Source organism: Epinephelus lanceolatus, chromosome 8 (assembly GCF_041903045.1).
Source record: "Epinephelus lanceolatus isolate andai-2023 chromosome 8, ASM4190304v1, whole genome shotgun sequence".
In the NCBI taxonomy this organism is placed as follows: Eukaryota; Metazoa; Chordata; class Actinopteri; order Perciformes; family Serranidae; genus Epinephelus; species Epinephelus lanceolatus.
Genome location: NC_135741.1, coordinates 20408448 through 20430609, shown reverse-complemented (window position 1 = coordinate 20430609; position 22162 = coordinate 20408448). Strand labels below are relative to the sequence as shown.

The 22162-nt window shown below is 41.3% G+C and overlaps 1 protein-coding gene across 3 annotated transcripts; it reads right to left on the bottom strand.

Moving 5' to 3' along the window:
- Positions 1-150: 150 nt before the first annotated feature.
- On the bottom strand, positions 151-21996 carry LOC117257946 (NACHT, LRR and PYD domains-containing protein 12-like). 3 transcript variants are annotated; one of them, XM_033628365.2, is made up of 11 exons: positions 21812-21996; positions 19843-19974; positions 11967-12199; positions 8871-10665; positions 6196-6372; positions 5700-5876; positions 5162-5335; positions 3491-3667; positions 2712-2885; positions 2199-2372; positions 151-2008 (listed from the first exon to the last, which is right to left on the bottom strand). In XM_033628365.2, exons 1-11 carry the CDS (start codon positions 21817-21819, stop codon positions 1990-1992), a joined length of 3240 nt encoding a protein of 1079 aa, XP_033484256.1. In that variant the 5' UTR covers positions 21820-21996; the 3' UTR covers positions 151-1989. The 3 variants fall into 3 exon arrangements, with proteins under 3 accessions (XP_033484256.1, XP_078026097.1, XP_078026098.1); XM_078169971.1 differs by lacking the exon at positions 21812-21996 and adding an exon at positions 20094-20263; XM_078169972.1 differs by lacking the exons at positions 19843-19974; positions 21812-21996 and adding an exon at positions 17992-18108.
- Between the last annotated feature and the right edge of the window lie 166 nt (positions 21997-22162).

The window sequence follows — 22162 nt, the reverse complement described above, 5'->3', positions numbered from 1 at the left end:
TCATGGCATGCATTTCAAGTAACACACTTTTTAATCTTTGACTCAAGTCCGCACCTCTGACAAATACAGTCCAAAGCTGTATGAAGACAGTCAGCATGTTAGTTTGTAAGCAGACATGGGTGCTTGAGGGACAAAAAGTTTGTGTCACTGTTTTCTGTATCTGCTTTATTCAAAACAAGCTGTATATATTTTCCACACTAGCATCATTAAATAACTTAAACATCCAGGAAAAGCGTCCTTTTAACAAACCCTAAGCATGATAATGTTGGCAAAATATTCTGTACATATTATAAGTTAAAAAGCATTGAAACAACAGTTATATACACCGACTGTATGGACACTTTCAGTCTGGCTGTGACACAATCCGTCTATCTGCACCAATAAAGCAGTGGTTCCCAACTTATTGGTCGCTGTCCAAAAGTGGGTTGCGAGTCCATTCTGAATTGACTAACCTGCAAACATGTCATGTTTGTCCAAAAAAAAAAAAAAAAAACACTTAACTTTAAAGTACAGCGACTTTCTGGCACAAAGCTTTTATTTTGAAGTGTTTCCTGCTGTAGAGTGAGTGACTAACAGACCGCTACGTGACAGAGACAGCAAAGTTGCTCGACCACATTGCCAAACGCAAGTATGGCGCTGAATGTGTTCCAACTGTGTGGACCTTTAACTAATGACTAAGGAGAAATCTGTCCAGACCAGTTGGGAAGCACAGCTCTAAAGTTCTTTAATTAACACATTACATTTCGTTTGTTTAATCTGTACAAAAAGCAAAGGTTACCAACAACAATTCAGCGTTTTACCAGTACCAGTAACTTCCTAGGGCCGCATTCACAAACATTCTGATAAATACTCCCAGAGAGCTCCTCACCCTAAACAAAGGGACAGAAACCCTTATCTCATTGAGGAGGTGTGGTTGACCCCGTTGCTAGGTATGATGCCTTCTTTTTACAGGTGTGATTGGTTGTCAGAGACTCGCTCTTTTGTGGGTCTGTAAGGAGTGGACACCCAGTGGAAATGAAATGAACTGTAGACTGTGAAAGTGTTGCCATTGTTAGCGTGATCACTCCGCTGATGGAAGGTTGAGACAGACTCAAGTCATCACTGCTGCATTTTTCCAGTTTGCAAATATGTTAGAATTGAGATTATTTTAAAGCGGAAAAAATAAAAAACTATTCCTTTGGTTAACTCCGAGCAGACTTGGCAAGATATAATTGTGTTTGTTAAACATTTTATTCACACTGAAACCAAAAAAAACATTAAAACATCTTATCTTACAAATGCCTGGTGGGCATGATGTCATTCTTAGGTTTGTCGTGTTGCGCTTTAAGGAAACAGACATGATACTGGCTCCTGTAAGCATAGAGGGGGAATTTCATGCAGAAATTCCTATTTTTGAAATTGGAGAAACATGCACTAGACTGAAAATTTCTGTCAACATATGTGCAGTCAGGACAAAAACGGTAATCTGCTGGCCGATGAAGAATCATTTGGAACGTAACATTAGCTAGCCCGGTGGTGCTAGGTGAGCCAGTAGAGAATTATCGCTTCCTTCTGTGTGGTGATAGAGTTGGGAGGAGTAGTGTGGTAGAAAGAAAATAGTTCCTACATGAGACTGCCCACAACAAGGTCTGTGGATTATCTTGAGTAACCGTGTCATAATTTCTGGAAAGAGGCATTATTATTGAGTTTTTTTAATGTATTTTTTGGTGCTTTGAGCACCACAAGCCGAGTGCCACCTAGTTCCATTATATTGGGGAGAAGGCAGACATCTGTACGACCGTTATCGCCAACACTCGGCAGCTCACACCAAAACAGTCTAGACTGATAAATAGCACTACAGTAAAAAGAAAAATGTTATTTTCTTGATTTGGGGTTGAACTGTCCCGTCAGGACACAGCTGTAACGTTGCAGATTTTCGCAGCCCTGGAGTCAGAAACGCATCATGGCCAATGATAAGATGCATTATAGTCAGATGGACGCACTCCAGGTTTACTCCATTTCCTCCATCCTGTAGGAATGAACAAAAATATTCTGCAGGTTAAATTAAACACATCATCATATTCAGCTCCTGGCCTAATTGAGAATAGTTTATCTGCATCTTGTGCAATCCTGTTCACTAGGGAAAGCAGACATTTGTAAAGTTGGGGGTTTTGAATACTACTGAAACTAGTATACACTGACTCAAACCTGCCACTGACCTGAGAGTCTCCAGTCTGCAGTTTGGACTCTCCAGGACACCAGACAGCAGCTTCACTCCAGTTTCCTGCAGGCTGTTTTCATTCAGGTCCAGCTCTGTCAGACAGGATGGATTGGACTTCAGAGCTGATACCAGAAAGGCACAGCCTTCATCTGTGACCCGGCAACGCTTCAACCTGCAGAGATAAGTAGATTTTTATGGGGCTACTTTTGAACAACTATTGTGTCAGTGAAGCATGTCAGTCATTTTTTTTTATTGCCAGAAAATTGTCTTCTCTAAAAGTCATTTGATCTCTAGAGCGCCATGAGTACCTTTGCTGAAACAGGCCAGAGTAATACACGTTTTCATGTAAGACAACAGAGATGTTAATTTAACACAGACATGCAGCTCAGATGCAATTTATCATGTTGGCAAAGCAGTGAGGAGTGCCAGTCTCATGCACCAACAGCACTGCAAAACAAACTACTTCTTATGTCCAATTAGAGCTCCACGGAGAGGAAAAAAGATTCCTTACCTCAGAGTCTCCAGTCTGCAGTGCGGACTCTCCAATCCAGCAGTCAGGTGCTTCACTCCCAAATCCTGTAGATCATTTTCACTGAGGTCAAGCTCTCTCAGACTGGAGGGGTTGGACTTTAAAGCTGACGCCAGAGAAGCACAGCAACTCTCTGACAACCAGCAGCACCTCAGTCTAAACACAAGAATAAAACAAGCCCTTGTATTAAACATTATTCCTGGGTAGAAATGCTGCTTAAAAACATCCCGGCTTCACAGCTGAAAGAAAATTGCTCTGGCTGAATCTGAGCTGTTATAGAAAGTTAAGTGAAGGTCCATCTGCCAGGCTGCCACTGCGAAATGTATATAATGGAAACACAGTATATGTGGACTCTGTTGTGGTGGATGCCGGACGTTTGTTGAGCTTAAGCGACTCCATTTCTTAGCTTACATCAGCTACTGTTGCACACTGTTGATGTAGCAGAGCTGAAGAGAGGCAAGACAAGCAGGGACGCACATAACGTCACATCCTTTGTATTTTCCTGGAAAATTCATCCCGAATCCTTACACATAAGACAGTCCACAGGCTGTTAAAGGCAACCAAGAAGATTGTGGAAAGTCTCAGTTTTTAAGCCGCATTACAACCTGTTAAACCATTGGCCAAAGTAAAAAACGATTAACACTGGTGAAAAGTTACACATAGAGCCTATAAAATAGGTTATGGAATCATATTAGCCATTGTGAATATCAGTGTAAAACTGACTGAATATGCAAGTTATTGTAAGGTGAAAACATGCTGACCTCAGAGCTTCCAGTCCACAATGCGGACTCTCCAGTCCAACACACAACAGCTTCACTCCTGAATCCTGCAGATCGTTGCTACTCAGTTCCAACTCTCTCAGGCTGGAGGGGTTGGACTTGGCCATGGCTGAGGCCAAAGATGTACAGCAGTTCTCCGTGAGACCACATCTATCAAGCCTGTAATTGTAGGATTAACATTAGACTTGATATGCTGAACAAAATTAAAACATTTGTTTGTACGCCTAAGTCCATGAGTCCTCTCTAACAGGCTCTACAATTCACTCCTGAGTAGCACCACACCACCCTGTTTGGTTCTGTTCAGTCAAACTCTCGCTGGGAGTTCATAATGCCGAAAAGTTGCTGCGTTGTTCATGAGCTATTCAAAGCCAAGAAGTTAATTCTAATGAATGTTGAGTAATGAATCGACAGGATATGAATTGAATTAATTAATTGACAGGACATTCGTCCACACAGAGGCTGGCAGCTGAAAAGGGCACACACCTATCATTTTCACTTTCTCGTCATACCGAAGGCGATCAGGACCTCTTAAACTCTCTCCATAGCATGTAGCCTGACTGGTCATTTCATCCGAAAGGGAAAGACTCAACTGATTTGTTTTATTTACACTTAATGTGTGTGAAGAGCTCTGATTTTGAATTTGCGCCAGTCAAAATCCCATGTTTCTATCACCTATGATGTCACCAGCGCGTGACCCGTTGTAGTCCCGTCGTAGTCATGTATTGTTTGGGTTTAACATGAGCATGTTACAGTCCTGGAGGATTATTAATGTGCACCTCCTCCTGTACTGCCTTAATATGCACATTCAGCACATCCAATGCATCAGAACATTGTTTTCTAGTTGGAGCCGCGCCTCGTTTTCAAACTGTATGGTTTAACTAAAACGAACAATGACAGCAATATAGTCCACGATGACCAGCGCTAAAATCAACCTGCGTAGTTGTCCCTCCATTGTGACATTAGAAAGTGTCACATTTATCTTGCAAGTGTACTCTTCCTCAATGTTTTGTTTACTTCCTGGATTTTTACCACATGGAAATTCTGACCAATCAAGAACAGCTTTCTCGCACAAGGCATTTTATCGTGAGAACACAAACCAACTCTAGGCAATTGTGCAACTATGTAACAAAACTAGTCCCTGATTCAGACCAAAGCAAGCAAATTCTAGGTCTGAAAGCACCCTAAATTTTACATCAACTGGTCAGGAGCTGCTCATCAGCCCCCTCTAGTGTTGCCCTTACAAACGGTGATCTTACCCCACTAGTAATAAGATGACTAGACACAATTTTTAGGCAAGCAAAATTTGTAATATACCAGCACTCTGTACCCACCTATGGTGATGCTCCAGTGTAGGAGGAGGTGGAGGAGAAATTGCTGGTGTTGAAGGAAGAATATAGAATGGCTGTAACAGTCTGCAGAACTGAGCAGCTGGAGGTTGGTAACTACTATTTTCTTGTACTACTACTTTAACCAAAAGTACAATACAAATTTATTGCACTGCACAGCAACAGTGTGGTAGCCTATAGAGCCTGTTAGACAAAACGAAATAGAACTTGTGCTGTCCTTTCATTAATTGCAACATCTTCCAGTTACCATCTGCTGTAAGAACAGATGTTTTCCTCATTAAAGACGTGATATAATAAGTGAACTCACCGCAGATACTTCAGTCTACACCAAGGACTCTCCAGTGCAGCACACAGCAGATTTACCCCTAAATCCTTCACTTTGTTTTTACTCAGGTCGAGCTCTGTCATGTGGGAGGGGTTGGTCTTCAAAGCTGAGGCCAAATGGGCACAGCAGCTCTCTGACAGCCTGCAGCAACTTAAACTAGATCAAGATGAAGAATAGAGAATTTTGCTATTGAAGGAAAAATGTTTGGATATAATTTCACCTTTTATTCATTAATTAGAGCTGTAGATGATTTAAAAATGAACTTATAATAACTCGCATGCTCAACTCCAAACACCTCAGCCATGTGCCAGTTTAAAAACGGTACTAGTACTTAGGATGTTTTCTGTTTAAAAGAAAAATTTAGTGTTACAGTGTTATTCCAAGGCAGGGACACCACAGAGAAATCAAATTGGGCCCATAATTCGGTGTCCCCCCCATCCCACCCACCCACCCCCCGAATATAGCAATGGTGATCGTACAAAATTAATCGTTGCACAAAGTTAATATAATGCTGTCTGACCTCAGAGTCTCCAGTCTGCAGTGCGGACTCTCCAGTCCAGTGCACAGTAGCTTCACCCCCGAATCCTTTAGATAGTTGTTGTTACTTAGGTCCAGCTCTCTCAGGTGAGAAGAGGTGGACTTCAGTGCCGATGCCAGGGAATCACAACAACTTTCTGACAAACTGCAGTTCTTCAACCTAAGCAATATGGAAAAGGACATAATTAAAACACACATTTAGGTCAGATCTCTTTGGAGCTAAATCTGTAGCTCAGCATTGCTTTGCTCTAATCAACAGGCACTTATGAATATCAGCCTTATATAGATGTATTCATAAAATCCATATTGTGTAGTCGCAAGCAGAAATCCATATGTATGAACACATCTTGTTATGAGAGCGTTAGTGCAATACAGTTACGTACATGCAATGTGAGTAAATGAGTACTTGAAAACAAAGGAAAAATAAGGAGGAGGAAGAGAAAAGTAAAGAAGAAAGAGATGTCTGAATGTTGTCTGACCTGAGAATCTCCAGTCTACAATTTGGACTCCCCAGCCCAACAGACAACAGCTTCACTCCTGTATCCAGCAGATAGTCATTTTCACTCAGGTCCAGCTTTTGCAGGTGGGAGGGGTTGGACATCAGAGCTGAGGACAGAACTTCACAATGTGTTTCAGAGAGTCCACAGCCAGAGAGTCTGAAATATTTCATGTGAAGTCAGTATTAACCCAAGCAGCAGAGGCATGTGTGTTACTATGCATAATAGTAATACTACTATTTGTAATTAGTAGAAAAAATACTAATGATTACAGTTTACTTCTAAGACAACCATATACACAGCCATAAACACAGTCAATTGTGGGAGTGGTCTTTAAGGTATGAGGCCAATCATTACTGAGTTGCAAAGTTTGCCCAAATGTGGATAAAAAGGCATCTTTGGTGCTTTCAACCATATCGCCCAGAGTTTATAAAGCAGGAGCGATTGCTCTGAGACAACAAGGGAGGCTGAACTTCCGCTAAAATTTCATAGAAGAAATGGTCAAATATGCACTATTGAATTTACAATAAAATAAGAATTTACACTGCATTAAACTTGCGCTAGGATGCGTTTGAACATCATGACTATGATGTTCAAACGTCAGCTGTTTATCACCAGTTTTCAAACGCGACCTCCCTGGCATACATTCTCGTGTCAGCACGGTGGACGTGGAGCCTCCAAGCATTCCTATGAGACAGTGCTGAGCAGGTTTTTTTCATGCAGCAAAGGGAGACGGTCAATCAATCAATCAATCAATTTTATTTATAAAGCCCAATATCACAAATCACAATTTGCTTCACAGGGCTTTACAGCATACAACATCCCTCTGTCCTTATGACCCTCGCAGCGGATAAGGAAAAACTCCCCCAAAAAAAACCCTTTAACGGGGAAAAAAAACGGTAGAAACCTCAGGAAGAGCAACTGAGGAGGGATCCCTCTTCCAGGACGGACAGACGTGCAATAGATGTCGTACCGAACAGATCAGCATAATAAATTAACAGTAATCCGCATGACACAATGAGACAGAGAGAGAGACAGAGAGAGAGACAGAGAGAGAGATGCAGGTAATGACAGTAGGTTACAACAACATTATTGAAAGTAATAATATTATAGTTATAGTTCTGGATACTGTGGTACAATATGTTGAAAGTATGTATTAATATCTGGCAGTATACATGTGTGACAATAGTCATATGTGTATAATAACAGCAGAAGTATGACTAATGACTAATGATGTCAGTAGCAGCAGGAGGCATCTGGCAGGACCACGACAGCAGCACAACCACACACGTCACGCTGTCCAGGCACCGCTGCAATATGAGTTAATCTGAGAGACAGTGGAGCACAAAGGCTCCGGAGAAGAAGCCGAGTTAGTGACATCCAGAATGGCCGAGTTAGCAAGATGCAGTAATAGAATACAAGAGAGAAGGAGAGAAGGTGCCCGGTGTATTATAGGGGGGTCCTCCGGCAGACTAGGCCTAAGTCAGCCTAACTAGGGGCTGGTACAGGGCAAGCCTGAGCCAGCCCTAACTATAAGCTTTATCAAAGAGGAAAGTCTTAAGTCTAGTCTTAAATGTGGAGACGGTGCCTGCCTCCCGGACCGTAACAGGAAGATGATTCCACAGGAGAGGAGCCTGATAGCTGAAGGCTCTGGCTCCTGATCTACTTTTGGAGACTTTAGGGACCACGAGTAACCCTGCGTTCTCAGAGCGCAGTCTTCTGGTGGGAAATATGGCACTATGAGCTCTCTAAGATATGATGGAGCTTGACCATTTAGAGCTTTATAAGTTAACAGTAGGATTTTAAATTAAATTCTGGATTTTACAGGGAGCCAGTGCAGAGAAGTTAAAACAGGAGAAATATGATCTTGTTTCTTAGTTCCTGTTGGTACACGTGCTGCTGCATTCTGAATTAGCTGGAGAGTTTTTAAGGACTTACTAGAGCTACCTGATAATAGAGAGTTACAGTAATCCAGCCTAGAGGTAACAAAAGCGTGGACCAATTTTTCTGCATCTTTTCGGGTCAGGATAGGCCTAATTTTCGCAATATTACGCAGATGAAAAAATGCAGTCCGTGAGGTTTGTTTTAAATCATTGGATAAATGCGACAAAATCGTCACTTCCAGGGAGGCTCAGCTTCCCTGGGACCTAATGGAGCGGTAGGCGGGAGAGGACGCTCTGTGTATGCATGATGATTGGAGGAATTGTCTAAAAGGCTGAACCCCTTTGTGATTGACAGCGCTTTGGAAATACACACCGGCATCGTTGCATTTCGAGCTCAGTCCCATGCGGGTATTTGTGAGTGGAGTCTTCTGACAGAATGCCATCCGGAATTCCTTATTTCCATAAGCGATAGAGCTCATTTTCACCGCTAAACTCATCTGAAAATCTTTGAGGTGAGTTTTGCTGTGGTTCTATGGCATGAGTGTTGTTGAAAAACGGCTTCAATTAAATGTTCTTTTTAGAAGTTACTGCCTCGGTACAATATGACAAATTTTATGATCTAAACTTAAAGTGAGCCACTGTTAAAGTCAATATATTAAGTCATTAAAAAATGTATACTGCATATGTATGAGAACCTGAATATCTTCACTGTGACAAAAATGGCAATAGGCATAAAGGTAGCTTCACACGACTGATATTCACATCTGGACTTACCGAGCTTCTCTGCAGTTTCTTACAGCTGGGAGCAGTCTCCGTCGTCCATCACCTGATGAGTTGTACTTCTTAAGATCCAACACCTCTAGAACGTCTTCCGACATCTGCAGCATGTAGGCAAGAGCTGAGCAATGGGTCTTGGTGAGCTTCTTCTCTGATCTGTTGTCTGACTGCAGGTACTCTTGGATCTCCCGATGCACCGAGTGGTCTTTCATCTCCATCAAACAGTGGAAGACATTGATGCTTCTGTCAGGAGAGATATCATAAGCATTCATTTTCTTCAAGTTGTTTATTGCTCTCTGGATTACTTCTGGGCTGCTCGCTGTCCAGCCAAGCAGACCTCCAAGGAGACAATGGTTGGACTCCAATAACAGGCCGTGAAGGAAGCGAACAAAGAGGTCCAGGTGGCCATTTACACTGTTGAGGGATTTCTCCACAACTCGACTGAGGAAGTCATCCAGACCCACATCACTGCTTTTTTTATCCCAGTCTTCTCCCAGGAAAGTGGCCAGAACTTCAATGTTCTTGTTCAGGTAACAATGGACCATGTAGACAGCAGCGAGAAACTCCTGAATACTTAAATGAACAAAGCAGTAAACCATTTTCTGAAAGAGTACACGCTCTCTTTTGAAGATCTCTGTGCACAGTCCTGAGAAAATTAAGGCTTCTTCCACACCAAGACCACATCGTTCCAGGTCTTCTTGGTAGAACATGATGCTCCCTTTTTCCAGATGCTCAAATGCAAGTCTCCCCAACTTCAAGAGGACTTCTCCGTCACTCAGCTCTTGTTGGATTCTCTCATGCCCCTTATTGTACTTCTGTGTCTTCCTCTTGGACTGGACCAGCAGAAAGTGTGCGTACATCTCGGTCAGAGTCTTGGGAAGCTCTTTTTGGTCCGCAGTCAACATGTGCTCCAGAACTGTAGCAGTGATCCAACAGAACACTGGGATGTGACACATGATGTAAAGGCTCCTGGATGCCTTGATGTGTGAGATGATTCTGCCAGACAATGAATCATCATTGAATCTCCTCCTGAAGTACTCCTCCTTCTGAGCATCAGTGAATCCTCGCACTTCTGTTATTCTATCAACATATGAAGGAGGGATCTGATTGGCTGCTGCAGGTCTGGAGGTTATCCAAAGGAGAGCTGAGGGAAGCAGATTACCCTTGATGAGGTTTGTCAACAGCAAGTTGACCGATGATGTCTGTGTGACTTCGGACACAACCTCGTTGTTCTGGAAATCCAGCAAAAGTCTACTTTCATCCAGGCCGTCAAAGATTAACAGAACTTTACAGAGAGCAAGCCTTTCTGCTGTGACATTCTGTAGTGTTGGATCAAAGTCATGAAGAAGCTTGAGAAGACTGTACTGCTCCTCTTTGATCAAGTTCAGCTCCCGGAACGTAAGCAGAATCACAACGCTGACATCTTGATTTTCCTTGCCCTCAGCCCAGTCAAGAGTAAACTTCTGCACTGAGAAGGTTTTTCCGATGCCGGCAATGCCATTGGTAAGAACTATTCTGATTAATCTCTTTTGGCCAGGTAAGACTTTAAAGATGTCGTGGCATTTGATTGGAGTGTCACGCAGGGTTTCCACTTTGGGTATTGTCTCAAGTTGCCACACTTCATGCTGGATATTAATTCCTTCACACTGTCCCTCAGTGATGTAAAGCTCAGTGTAGATCCTGTTCAGACGGGATCGAGGTCCTGCTTCACCAGTTCCTTCTATTGCAAATTCACATCTTCTTCTGAGACTGATCTTATGATAGTCTAAAACCTCCTGCAGACTACCAGTAACTGAGAGATAAGCAGAAAAAGAATAAATACTGTTAAACACAGATACTGTATCTCAAAAAAAGAATCAGCAGTTCAGTCATAACTTTAAGTGTAAAGTCAACACTAATTGCCACAAATTGACTGGTTAGTTTCACACTCAACTCACCACTTTCTTCAGTGGCACTCTCTCTATATGCCTTAGCTAAACTATGTCAACTGTAATCAAAACATTGCCCCAAAGAGTGATGTCCGCCAGTGCATCGTTCAAGTGGGAGAAAGTAGGCACTACTAACTGGAGACGAAAAGTAAAGGGCTGTATGGCGTATACCCACCTCTTTTTCCTGGCCATTTACAGTAAACACCTATCACGTGAGTGTACCCACTTCCTCCTCGGTAACCTACCCATCTACCTAGTAGAACACCCAACTTATCAACTACCACAAAACCACTGCCAAGAACGATAGCTATAAAGATAACTATAGTTTTAAAATTGTTCTAACTCAAGTGGATGGCGGAGTCCACATAAGTAAATTGCCAATGACACTGGCGAACCATGTCCTTGGGATCACTTTCCAAGCGATTTGATGAACGATAGAGACAGTGACAGCCGATCAAAAAGTAACTGAGTTTTCTGGGTGTCACATTATTTAGGAAACACTTTTTGTTGATCTACTGTAGTTACACAGTCTGGGCTTTTGTGGTATACAATATTTCCTCATTACCGGTGACACAGGGAAATCTGCACCTCATTTATCGTCCACAGAACAAGGCTGCACGCTGACATTTTCAGAACAAAATAGAACAGGCTGCAGTGAAAGTCTCTCCATGGGATATTTAAAAATAGCAGGTTTGTGTATTTAGTCCTTCTAAGGCAAGCTCAGGGGTTTAGTGTTTAGGGGTTTAGTGGAACAACGCTCCATAACACTTTTTTTTCCTACGAGTGAGGATTACAATATATGCAGTTCACATAACCCAGTCGAAATTAATATGTATAAACGCTTGAAGATCCACTCATTACTAAAATGGATGCTCACATTGTTATGATTGACGCCCTCGTTGTAGTTATCGTTCTTGGTGTGGACATCCCTTAAGACACCTACAATAGACTGCTTTATTTAAAAAAACTGAATGTAATTTATGCTACCTTGTGTGAACTGGGTAGCATAAGGTGTAACATGGGTTTGTCTATTACTTCATTAGTAAGCTAACAATTATTTATCGACTGCTTCTGTTGTACTCTCTTTTTTTTTTTAGGTGAGGGTACGTCTATCACCTAAAGTCTCTGGACAAATACACAGTTTTAAAAACAGTAGATTAGTTACTTGGTTCAGTGCTGTTTTGACTGTGTGTTTGAGGTTCAAGACTTTTTCTGGATCTTTTTCCACACTGGGGACAGGGAGGGTCTCCTGCTGATTCACACTGCTCCCAGTATGAGTCAGTGCAATCCCTGCAGAAGCAGTGTCCACAGGGGGTCGACCTTGGATTCCTCAGGACGTCCTGGCACAAAGCACAACATGGCAGCTGTTCCTCAGTAACACTGCTCGTCGTTTTCTCTCTGTGAAGATGAAGGTGTAAAACAGTGTTCAGTATAACCTGAGTGGATTCAGTTCTTTAATTATCCACTTACTACATATAGTATCAGCTGATTGCAGTAATTGTAGTGCCTGGAAAATACAAAGAAGATGGCAATGACAGTGGCGCACTTAAAGTCGCATCTACATTATCGGTCAGTTATTCCTGTGGATGCTTTCAGGAGCTGGTTACCTTGGAGTGGAGTAACAGTGTGTCTTGGGACAGGAGGGAGAAACTGAGCAATTGACTCTTCGCTAAGTCCTGCCCCCTAACACAAATTGGCCAATCAGACCAGGGTTCGACAACAACACAGCTGTGCTCCATTGACTCTAATGCAATCGTTCCAGATTTCCTTCATTTTCAGGCTGGTTTTGTGGATTTGGAGCTAAATGTTGTGTCTGGGGCACGTCATGTTTTAATGATACTCGTTACCTGGAGAGGTTGGAAAAAGATATATGTTTCTTCCCTGTTCTAAAACCAAAATCAAACATGCTGCTTTTGCTTTTTAATGATTATGACACTGAAAAAAAGACCGACCCTGCTGCACAGGAACCAGTGAATGGAAGCAGAGAAACTTTGCCGAAATTCAACCAGCTGTGTGTCATCACATTGTGCGCAGATGAACGTCGTTTGACTTCCCCCGGAGGTCCCTGCCTGTCTGATGGAGGTCCAGGTGCTGGCACGGGGGCAAGCCAAACACTGTTATCTGCACACACTGCGATGCCACACAGCTGGTTCAATATCAGCAAAGTTTCCCTTTATATTCATTGTCTTCTGTGGCAATCAGCAGCGATGTGGTGGTTCACTTTTACACTGTGATCTGTAGCCTATAGTTCGGCTTTAGCTTCTAACTATCTTCGTCTTTTTAACCTGTTGTTGCTGCTGAGTCAGTTTGACATCCTGGATATATCCTTCAAACACAGACTGTAGACCCCTCTGTCTGCTTCTCTCTGGAATCAGTCTTTCATTTGTCCAAAAATATGATAATATGTCTTTAGGGAGTGCAGTTAGTTACAGTGTGGGCTCCATGCTTACTCTGACAGCTTGTTGGACCATCACAAAGGGGCGGGGCTTAGCAAAAGGTCAATTATACACAGACCGCTCTCCCTGAATAAATGGCTATTTAGGTAGACTGTGCAAGCAGCTTATCACAACCCATACTTAAGTTTATTGTAAAGCAGCGCCCTCTTGTGTCCAAAGTAATTATTACTGTGATATATGTCATTTTGGAAGTCAGTGGAAATTGACCTATTCTGTCAGTTAGGTCTTGAGAGTGTTGTCATACGCCTTTTCTTTTTTGTCAGAGCCATAATGGTAAAGTTATACAATAGCTATAGCTTTCAATATTAGTAACGTGTTAATTTTGAGCTTAAACTGAGATTGCTAATGAAAACTGTTTAAAAGACAATGATGCAATATTGTATTTACAGCAGGGATTCCCCTAAATACATAGGGCCATCTCCAGTATGATGCAACATTGGCGCATTAAAAAAATTTAAGTCGTCAGCACCGCTGCTGAAAATGCTCTGTTTCTCTCTTCCTGCCTTTTCTACTGACAAGACACAATTGTATCACGGACAGAGACAGACGGGACATTGCCCTTCAGTTTGCTTGTGTGTTGTATGTTGTGTTTGTGTGTGTCAATGCGCACTACCCGTGCTGTCCTACATTGTATTTGAACTGTAAGTCAGTGCAGTGATGAAGGGATACACCAACCTGTTGTATTATTACTTATAACTATTATAAACTATATTATAACTGTTGTAAAAACAAGGCAACTCTTTCCACTGGAGGGTGTTCTCCAGATGTAGTTGCGTAATCAATGGCTGGCAAATGCAAGTCTGACTCAGTTTTTTCCGAATTTCCCCCCTTGGTAAAGACATGTCTAGATTTATTAATGAGGCATACACACCCCACCCACGGCAAGTAAAGCTCACTTCTCTCTATAAGAACATTGATTTCATAAGTAATGACTGAAAACTTCTCTTGTAGTTACTTCAAAGATGTATCATGTTGACTTATGGATATGTCTGGCCAACAAGCCAGTCAATTCAACATCATGAAGCAGAAACTCATTATGTTTTGCCACATTCTGTTCAAAAGGGAAACTGCACCTACAGCTGGTTTACCAATTGACCAAGCAACTAAAACTTTCACAGCCAGACTCATGGCCAGCCTGTATAGACATGTTTCACCAAAGCAATTCAAATCACGCTGCTGTGATTGAGCCTTGCGTGCCTGAACACAGACAGTTCTTAGTCAGTGGTTTACAGCTGAACTTCAAAATTCAGAAATGTTTTTCAGGGAAGCCATAAAAAGTGACAGCAAGCAGGAGGTTGCATTTTAGATATAGTTCTGAGCAAAATTTAGCATTATTAAAAGAAACTCTATGTTCATCTTGGCCACTATCAAGATAATGAAAACAATTACTACTCCTGTCATTGATTTCTCTAGTTATTTGCTGCCATGAAAATATATCATACATACAATAACTAATATGAGACCAATTTTAGTTGCATGTTAATTGAAAATGATTTTAACTTGTGTTCATTTCATTAAATGTTGTGTGTCTCAGGTTCTGCCCGGGGGCATTTGTGAGTTGAGCGACAGTCTGTGTCAGGCCTTTATCAAATTTGCTGCAGCTGTGAAATATTTGCCCTTTCTGCTTCTCTGTCCCTTTCAGCCACATTCTCACTTCCTCAGGCCTTTTTCACTCCAGTCATTTTGACTGGTCATAGTAGGAAAAGCACAAGTGTTACTTATAACATTAACAATCACTCTGTTCTATTCAGGTGTTTCAGTGAGAGTGACAGTGAGCATGCATGCACGCACAACACAGGATCTTAAAATTAAAGCAGACAAATGGAATTTAGCTGGAATTAATTTCAGCAAACATGTCGCCTCACATGACGCTTCAGAGGAAATTCTCTTCTTCTCTTCTCTCAGAGGAAAATCTCATTTCTCTTTGTTTCTTATCTCCTTGCGTCTCATCATCTCATCTCTCCACCGTGTCTTACAAGGGAGCTAAGACGTGAGGAAGAGACACAAGTGAGAGAAACATGGATGCGAGATCAGGCACTGGGATGAACCAAAAATGTCCTCTGTGAAATAGGCCTATTGTCATTCTCTACCTGTCCACTAGATGCCCTAAGGCCTTCCCAACAGTCTCCATTACCTGACTCTCAGTCATCTGGGCCCAGTTGTTCAAAATTTTGACCTAGATTTGGAAATTCTATGTTAAGCTGTCCAGGATCAGCTCATCCATCTTACTTTTGGTGCCAGTTTTTAAACATTGGATTGGATCACCCTGATCCAGATAAAGATGTTTCAAGATTACCAAATCCTGCTAACCAGGCAGTCTGCCAATAAAAACGTATCCCTGGAACCAGAAAATCAACAACTGGAACATAAACTGAAACATCATCACTCTCAACAATTCTGCAACCCCACTGAACATACTCAAAATGAAATACAGAAAGTTAAAATACAACTGGATAACATAATACATCAACAGACCCAGTTTCTCATGCAAAGAACAAGACTGAATTATTTTATATTTAACATAATGAAAACTCTTTATTTATAGACTTTTTATTCATTGGATTAAAATGTGCTATATGGGGATAGGTATCGTAACGGGATATGAAATGACCTTTATCGGGATATGAGCTTTTGGTCATATCACCCAGCCCTATCAGACAATGTAACAAATATTTCACACATCCACTCCTTCCTCAACAATATTGCACTGCCAAAAGTAACAGAAGAACAAGCAACCATATTAGACCCAACCCTTAAACTCAGAAGAACTCAGAAAAGCCATTTTCTCCATGCCAAACAACAAATCACCAGGTTCAGACGGCTATCCAATAGAATTTTATAAACACCACTGGCAACTCATATCTCCCCTTTTTAACAGAATGGTCAATGAAATCAAATCATCAGAAACCATACCCACACACATGAACTCAGCTCTTATCTCTGTTCTGCTCAAACCTGACAAAGATCCAACTCTCACCTCCAGCTACAAACCAATAAGCCTGATCAACTGTGACTTAAAAATAATAAGCAAAGCATTAGCCAACAGATTAGAAACATACCCACAATAATTCATCCAGACCAAACAGGATTCATAAAAGGCAGACACTCATCCACCAATATGCGTTGTTTATTCAGCCTCATCAGTCTATCCCAGAGAAATCAACTCAACACCATAATCACATCATTGGATGCAGAAAAGGCCATCTACAAAGTCAACTGGACATTTCTATTTACCACCATTGAGAAGTTTGGTTTTGGGGAATCGTTCACTCACTGGATTAAAACTCTCTATAATTCTCCATCTGCTTCAGTCATAACCAACAATATTATCTCACAATGCTTTTTACTACAACGGGGCACAAGACAAGGATGTCCGCTCTCTCCGTTACTGTTCTCAATATTCACTGATTCTCTTGCAGCCGCCATTCGTCAAATACTTACATTACTGGTATACAAACAAATCACTTTCACCAAAGGTTAGTTTATATGCAGACGATATCCTGCTGTACTTAACAAACCCCTCAACAACCCTCCTGGAAGTCTTCAATCTCGTTTCCACATTCTCAAAGATTTCTGACTACTCCATAAATTGGTCAAAATCTAAAATTCTCCCACTCTGTGAAAGGGACTGGAATGCTGCATCCAAAAAAATCTCCCTGAAGACAATGAAAACAGGCAACATTAAATACCTTGGTATCAATGTTTCCACTGAGCTGTCAGAGCTATTCTCTCTAAACTACATACCATTACAAAAAAAGCATTGTAGAAGACCTTACTTGCTGGAACAACATCTCATTAACCGAAAGAATAGCATCAATAAAAATGACCATACTGCCCAAAATAAACTACCTTTTTTCTATGACTCCAGTCCATCCTCCATCACACTGGTTTAACACAATAGATTCTGTCATAACCAAATTCTATTGGAAAAATAAAAAACCACGAATGAAATTATCCACCCTTCAGAAACCTAAAGACGGTGTATTTTTTTATTTTTCACTTTCTTTTTTTCCAACACAGAACATTAATTTCAACTTTAGTATTACAACAATATTTAGCAAGTAGAACTAGACGTGTTTTCCGGCCACCAGATGGCGCTATTTTCGCCGTCTTTAGAAATTGGAATTGCTGCTGAGGCTGTCAGATGATAGATTTTATTTATTATTTTATCCACTTTGCTTCAACCGATCACCAAAATTTTCTGTTCATTGTCCCATTATCCACCTTTCCTGAAAATTTCATCAAAATCCCTTCATAACTTTTTGAGTTATTTTGCAGACAAACAAACAAACAAACAGACAAACAGACAAACGCCGGCAAAAACATAACCTCCTTGGTGGAGGTAATTAGGTTGTCGTAAGCATGGGGCATGTTTCAATATTTGAATGAGGGGTAGATGTCCATGTTTAGTGGATTACACAGGGTGGGGTATGGTGTGTATGATGGGGGAGAGAGAGATAAGTAAATAAATAAAAAACAAACTAAATAAATAAATTGTTAGGCACTGGAGTTATGATAGTCTTAAAAAAAATGGTAATGCAGTATTGTAATTGTGTATGTAACCTAATATTTATATGACACAGCATGATGTAACATAATATAGAACAACATAATATGAAACAGTATAAAATAATATAAAAAATATATATTATAACATAATACACAGCATAATATAACATAATAGTATAACATAATATAATATAACATAGCACAATATAACATTATGATAATGACCTGTGGCGATGAGGGTTGGGGCCAGACCAGGAAACCGGAGAGGCGAGCAACCCCACCAGAGGCCCCGACACGCCACCCGAGAGCAGCCAACCCAGTCCAGCCCCACACCCCATCTCTTTCACACTAGGAATGTCATCATCACAATTATAGTGAATAGAATAATAATATTAATAAATATAATAGCAATCAATATACAGTACATCACACTAAGAATACACTAATAATGTATATGTGATATTTGTCCAGAATGATTGGGTCGTGGGCAGAGCCAGATGGCACAAATGTAATTATCTGTAGTGTTTAATGTGCAGTGTGTACATTTTTTATTATCTTTGGGTCCCATTTTGTGTAATTTATATTGTGTGAGGTGCACTCTATGTAGAATTTTATATTGGCTAAGTTGCAGTTTGGGGTTATTTGACATTGAGAAGGTATTGCTGCAGATGTGCGTCCAGGAGTTGGTGTTTATGGTAACTGTTAAATCTCTTTCCCAGTCTTGGATAGTCGTGGGAGGATGTTATCTGTTTTAAGTAAAAGTTTGTACAATTTTGCGAATACTTTTTTCTGAGAGGTTATACATTTGATTTGATAGAACAGTGCAGTGAGTCCAGGCTATTGTTTGATGTGTTGATTTTACTTTTTAAGCAGTGTTTCAGTTGTGAGTCTTGTAAAAAGGTGTTATGTGCAGCAGCCTGTTCTCTCTCTCTCTCTGTGTCAGCCTGGTCTCCCTCCTCCCTCTGCCTGCTGCGCACCTGAGTGCAATCTGCACTTAGGTAGAGAGGAGAAGGTGATAAGAGGGACAGGGAGTGTAGAGACAGGAAGGCATGGCACACAGACAACTGCTTAGGTAGTGAAGAGGCTTTTTCTTCCTCCGTTGTTTTTTCTCTCTCCAAGCAGGTTCTTTTCCCCTCATGCACATTTAGGTGCTGGGGTTTTGTTGTTTTAGTTTGTTGTGTTAGTTTTGGCTGGAGACTGCCGGTAGTTACGTTAATCGTCTCTCTTGTTTTCTTTAGGTTTAAATCATGTTTTAGGTAGTTTAGGGGAAGACGCTGCTTGTATGGAGGCTGTAACAGTGGCCACACACAGTTGCTCTCTCCTACTTCTTCCTGACTGATTCTTCACTAGTTTTGTGTTCTGCTAGTGTCCCTGTCACCACTGACCTCCAGCATGACTGGTTTGGTGGTGGGTCAGTGATGGTCTGGGGAGGCATATCCTTAGAAGGTCACACAGACCTCCATGTCATAGCCAACAGCACCCTGACTGCTGTTAGGTACCAGGATTAAATCTAGGATTAGCACTAGGATTTAATGGCACCTAGCAGTGAGGTTGCAGAACTGAAACTTCTCCCATGTGCCAAGCGTGTAGGAGAACTATAATCGCCAACACAAAAATGCAAAAATGTGAATGGCCCTATCTAGAGTCAGTGTCTGGTTCATTCGTCCTAGGCTACTTTGGAAACAACATGGAAGAGGAACGGCCCTGTGTGTAGTTATCAAACGGCTCATTCTAAGATAACAAAAACAATGATCCTTATTTTTAGGTGATGACAAAAGAATGAGAAAATAATTATGAATGTTACATACAATTTCTGCCAATAGATGCCCCTAACTCCTACACACTGGACGCTCAGTGTTTTCAGTTGGTCTTTTCATTTGCACTACAGCGTTCATTTTGAGGTAGACATGCAGCACATGTTCTTGAAATGTTTTTTTTTCAACTGCAACTTGGCTTGTTTCATTATTCATTGTTGTATATCTCAATAATGTATTTAAAGGTGGGTGGGGCATGACACATTATTTTCTTCTAAAGGGTGAAATGACAGAAAATGTTAAGAATAAAGAGAGCTCTTACTCTACGTCGAATAGTCCAGGTTCATTACCGAAGGCGAGAGGAATATCTTTGGAATGGTCACTCTTCAGAGACAGACAGCTGGAAGATTCTGCTTTGAGCCCTTCGTCCTTCCCGAAAGCACTCATATTTGGTCTAACAGGGAAGTCAGTAACACAAGACGTCAGACATTGAAATCAGTGTGACTCACAACAGGATGCATGATTACCCAAATTGCCTAAACTTCGCATACATAAGCTTGGGAGCAGTCTTACTGTATTTTATGAGGTTGTTGTTGATCCACATAGTTTACTTCACCTCCCACTGACCTAAGCATCCTCTGCGACCTGACTGACCAGATTTACATCCACAGCTGTCGTCACCAGCCAGTTAAATCTCCAGAGGTCTGTGTCTTTATTATATAGGAAGTAAACTCTTGTGTGTGTGTGTGTGTGTGTGTGTCTGTGTGTCTGTGTGTGTGACATATAGTTAGCTGAATAATACTAACTATCCCGACTCTGATCAGGTTTTCATGCAGGTACACAGTTAAAGGATGGTTCCACTTTTTCTTACTATATAATGACTAAAACTGTGTGTCTGTGGGTGTGTCTGTGTGTTTGTTCCATGTTTTTCTCCTCACTGACTTGGTCAATCCATGTGAAATTTGGCACAGTGGTAGAGGGTCATGGGAGGATGCGAATGAAGCAATATTACATCAATTGGCCAAAGGGGGGCGCTATAGCAACTGATTGAAATTGCAAACTTTGAATGGGCATATCTCATGCCCCGTATGTCGTAGAGACATGAAACTTTGCACAGAGATGCCTCTCCTCACGACGGACAAATTTGCCTCAAGAACCCATAACTTCCAGTTATATAGATTTTCCGCCATTTTGAATTTTTTGAAAAACACTTAAAATCGATCTCTTCCTAGGAAGTTTGAGCGATCTGCATGAAACTCGGTGAACATAATCTAGGGACCAATATCTAAAGTTCCCTCCTGGCAAAAGTTGGAAAACTTACTAAAACTGAGCTTCTATAAGGCAATGAATATTGTGGAGAGCGTGGCTCATCACATAAAGGTGTATAACATCTCAAGGGTTTCCCTGATCACCACGCAACTTTGTAGGCATATGACCACACATAATCTGAGGGGAGCCCTCCATTATTGACCCCATCAAACAAAATGGGGGCGCTAGAGAGCTCATTTCTTATCTAGGCCTAACCGCCAAATGGATTTTTACTAAACTTGGTAGATATGTAGAACAGGATGGCTCAAGGTGACTGGAGAAATTTAACTCTAATTGGCAACTGGGTGACGCTATAACAACAGAAAAACTTTACTTTACCAATGGGAATGGACTAGTTTAAGTTAATCTTGAAATAATATTGAGATCCCTTCCTAAAGCATTTTGTGTTACTGTCACTCCACTGCAGCACAGCAAGGAATTGCTCTATGTGGAACCACAGAGGGAATTTCATCCTAAAAGCCTCATATTAACTGTGGCTGAAATTAAGACATATTTCAACACGCAGTGAGGACTGTGGATTTTGTCCCCCATCAGTGATGCTTCTGGTATGGACAATAGGAACAGCTCTGACTGACAAGAGGCATCTGAGCCTTTTATCAACACAGACTAGAACAATGTGGAACTATCCTTTAATGGCATGTTAGAACTTTATTCTATTCGAGATAGTCACTTTAAAAATGCAGCTTAAACCCTGAAACCAGCTATGTGCCTAGATGATGTCACCCACGTTGATTAACGTTCCCATTACCAGTAATTTATTAATAAAGACAGGCTATAAAATGTCACCTTTAAAGTGTGGAGTTGTACAGGTTACAGTGTGATTTGTTTTACGCCTTACATATATCACATTACAATACTGGTTTAACGTCTCATTCCTAAAGCATCTGCCCATACATTTCAATGACCTATGTAGAGCAAAGTTTGCCATACACGCCTTCAGCCCATCTCGCCCATTGACCTACCTTGTCATTGGCCAGGATCTTTACACCCGTTCACTCCTAATAATGTATCCATGATCTGAACATTTGTGGCCGACACGCGGAGCCAAGTTCACACCAGCTGTTATTTACTTGCAGTCTACGACGTCAGGTCACGTAGTCTGACTTCTTGCTTTCTGTTTGTAAGACGACGAAATAGAAGTTAGAGTCGCACTTCCGCGGAAAAAACTATGACTGCCCCCATATTCTGATCTTTACGGTAAATGAAGTTAAGGGTGTTTCACATGTAGTCCTGAACTGAAACTGAAACTGAACTCTGTCCAAATAGTGGACCAACAGAAAAGGGACTCAGAGGACTCAGTTCTGTTCAGCTCT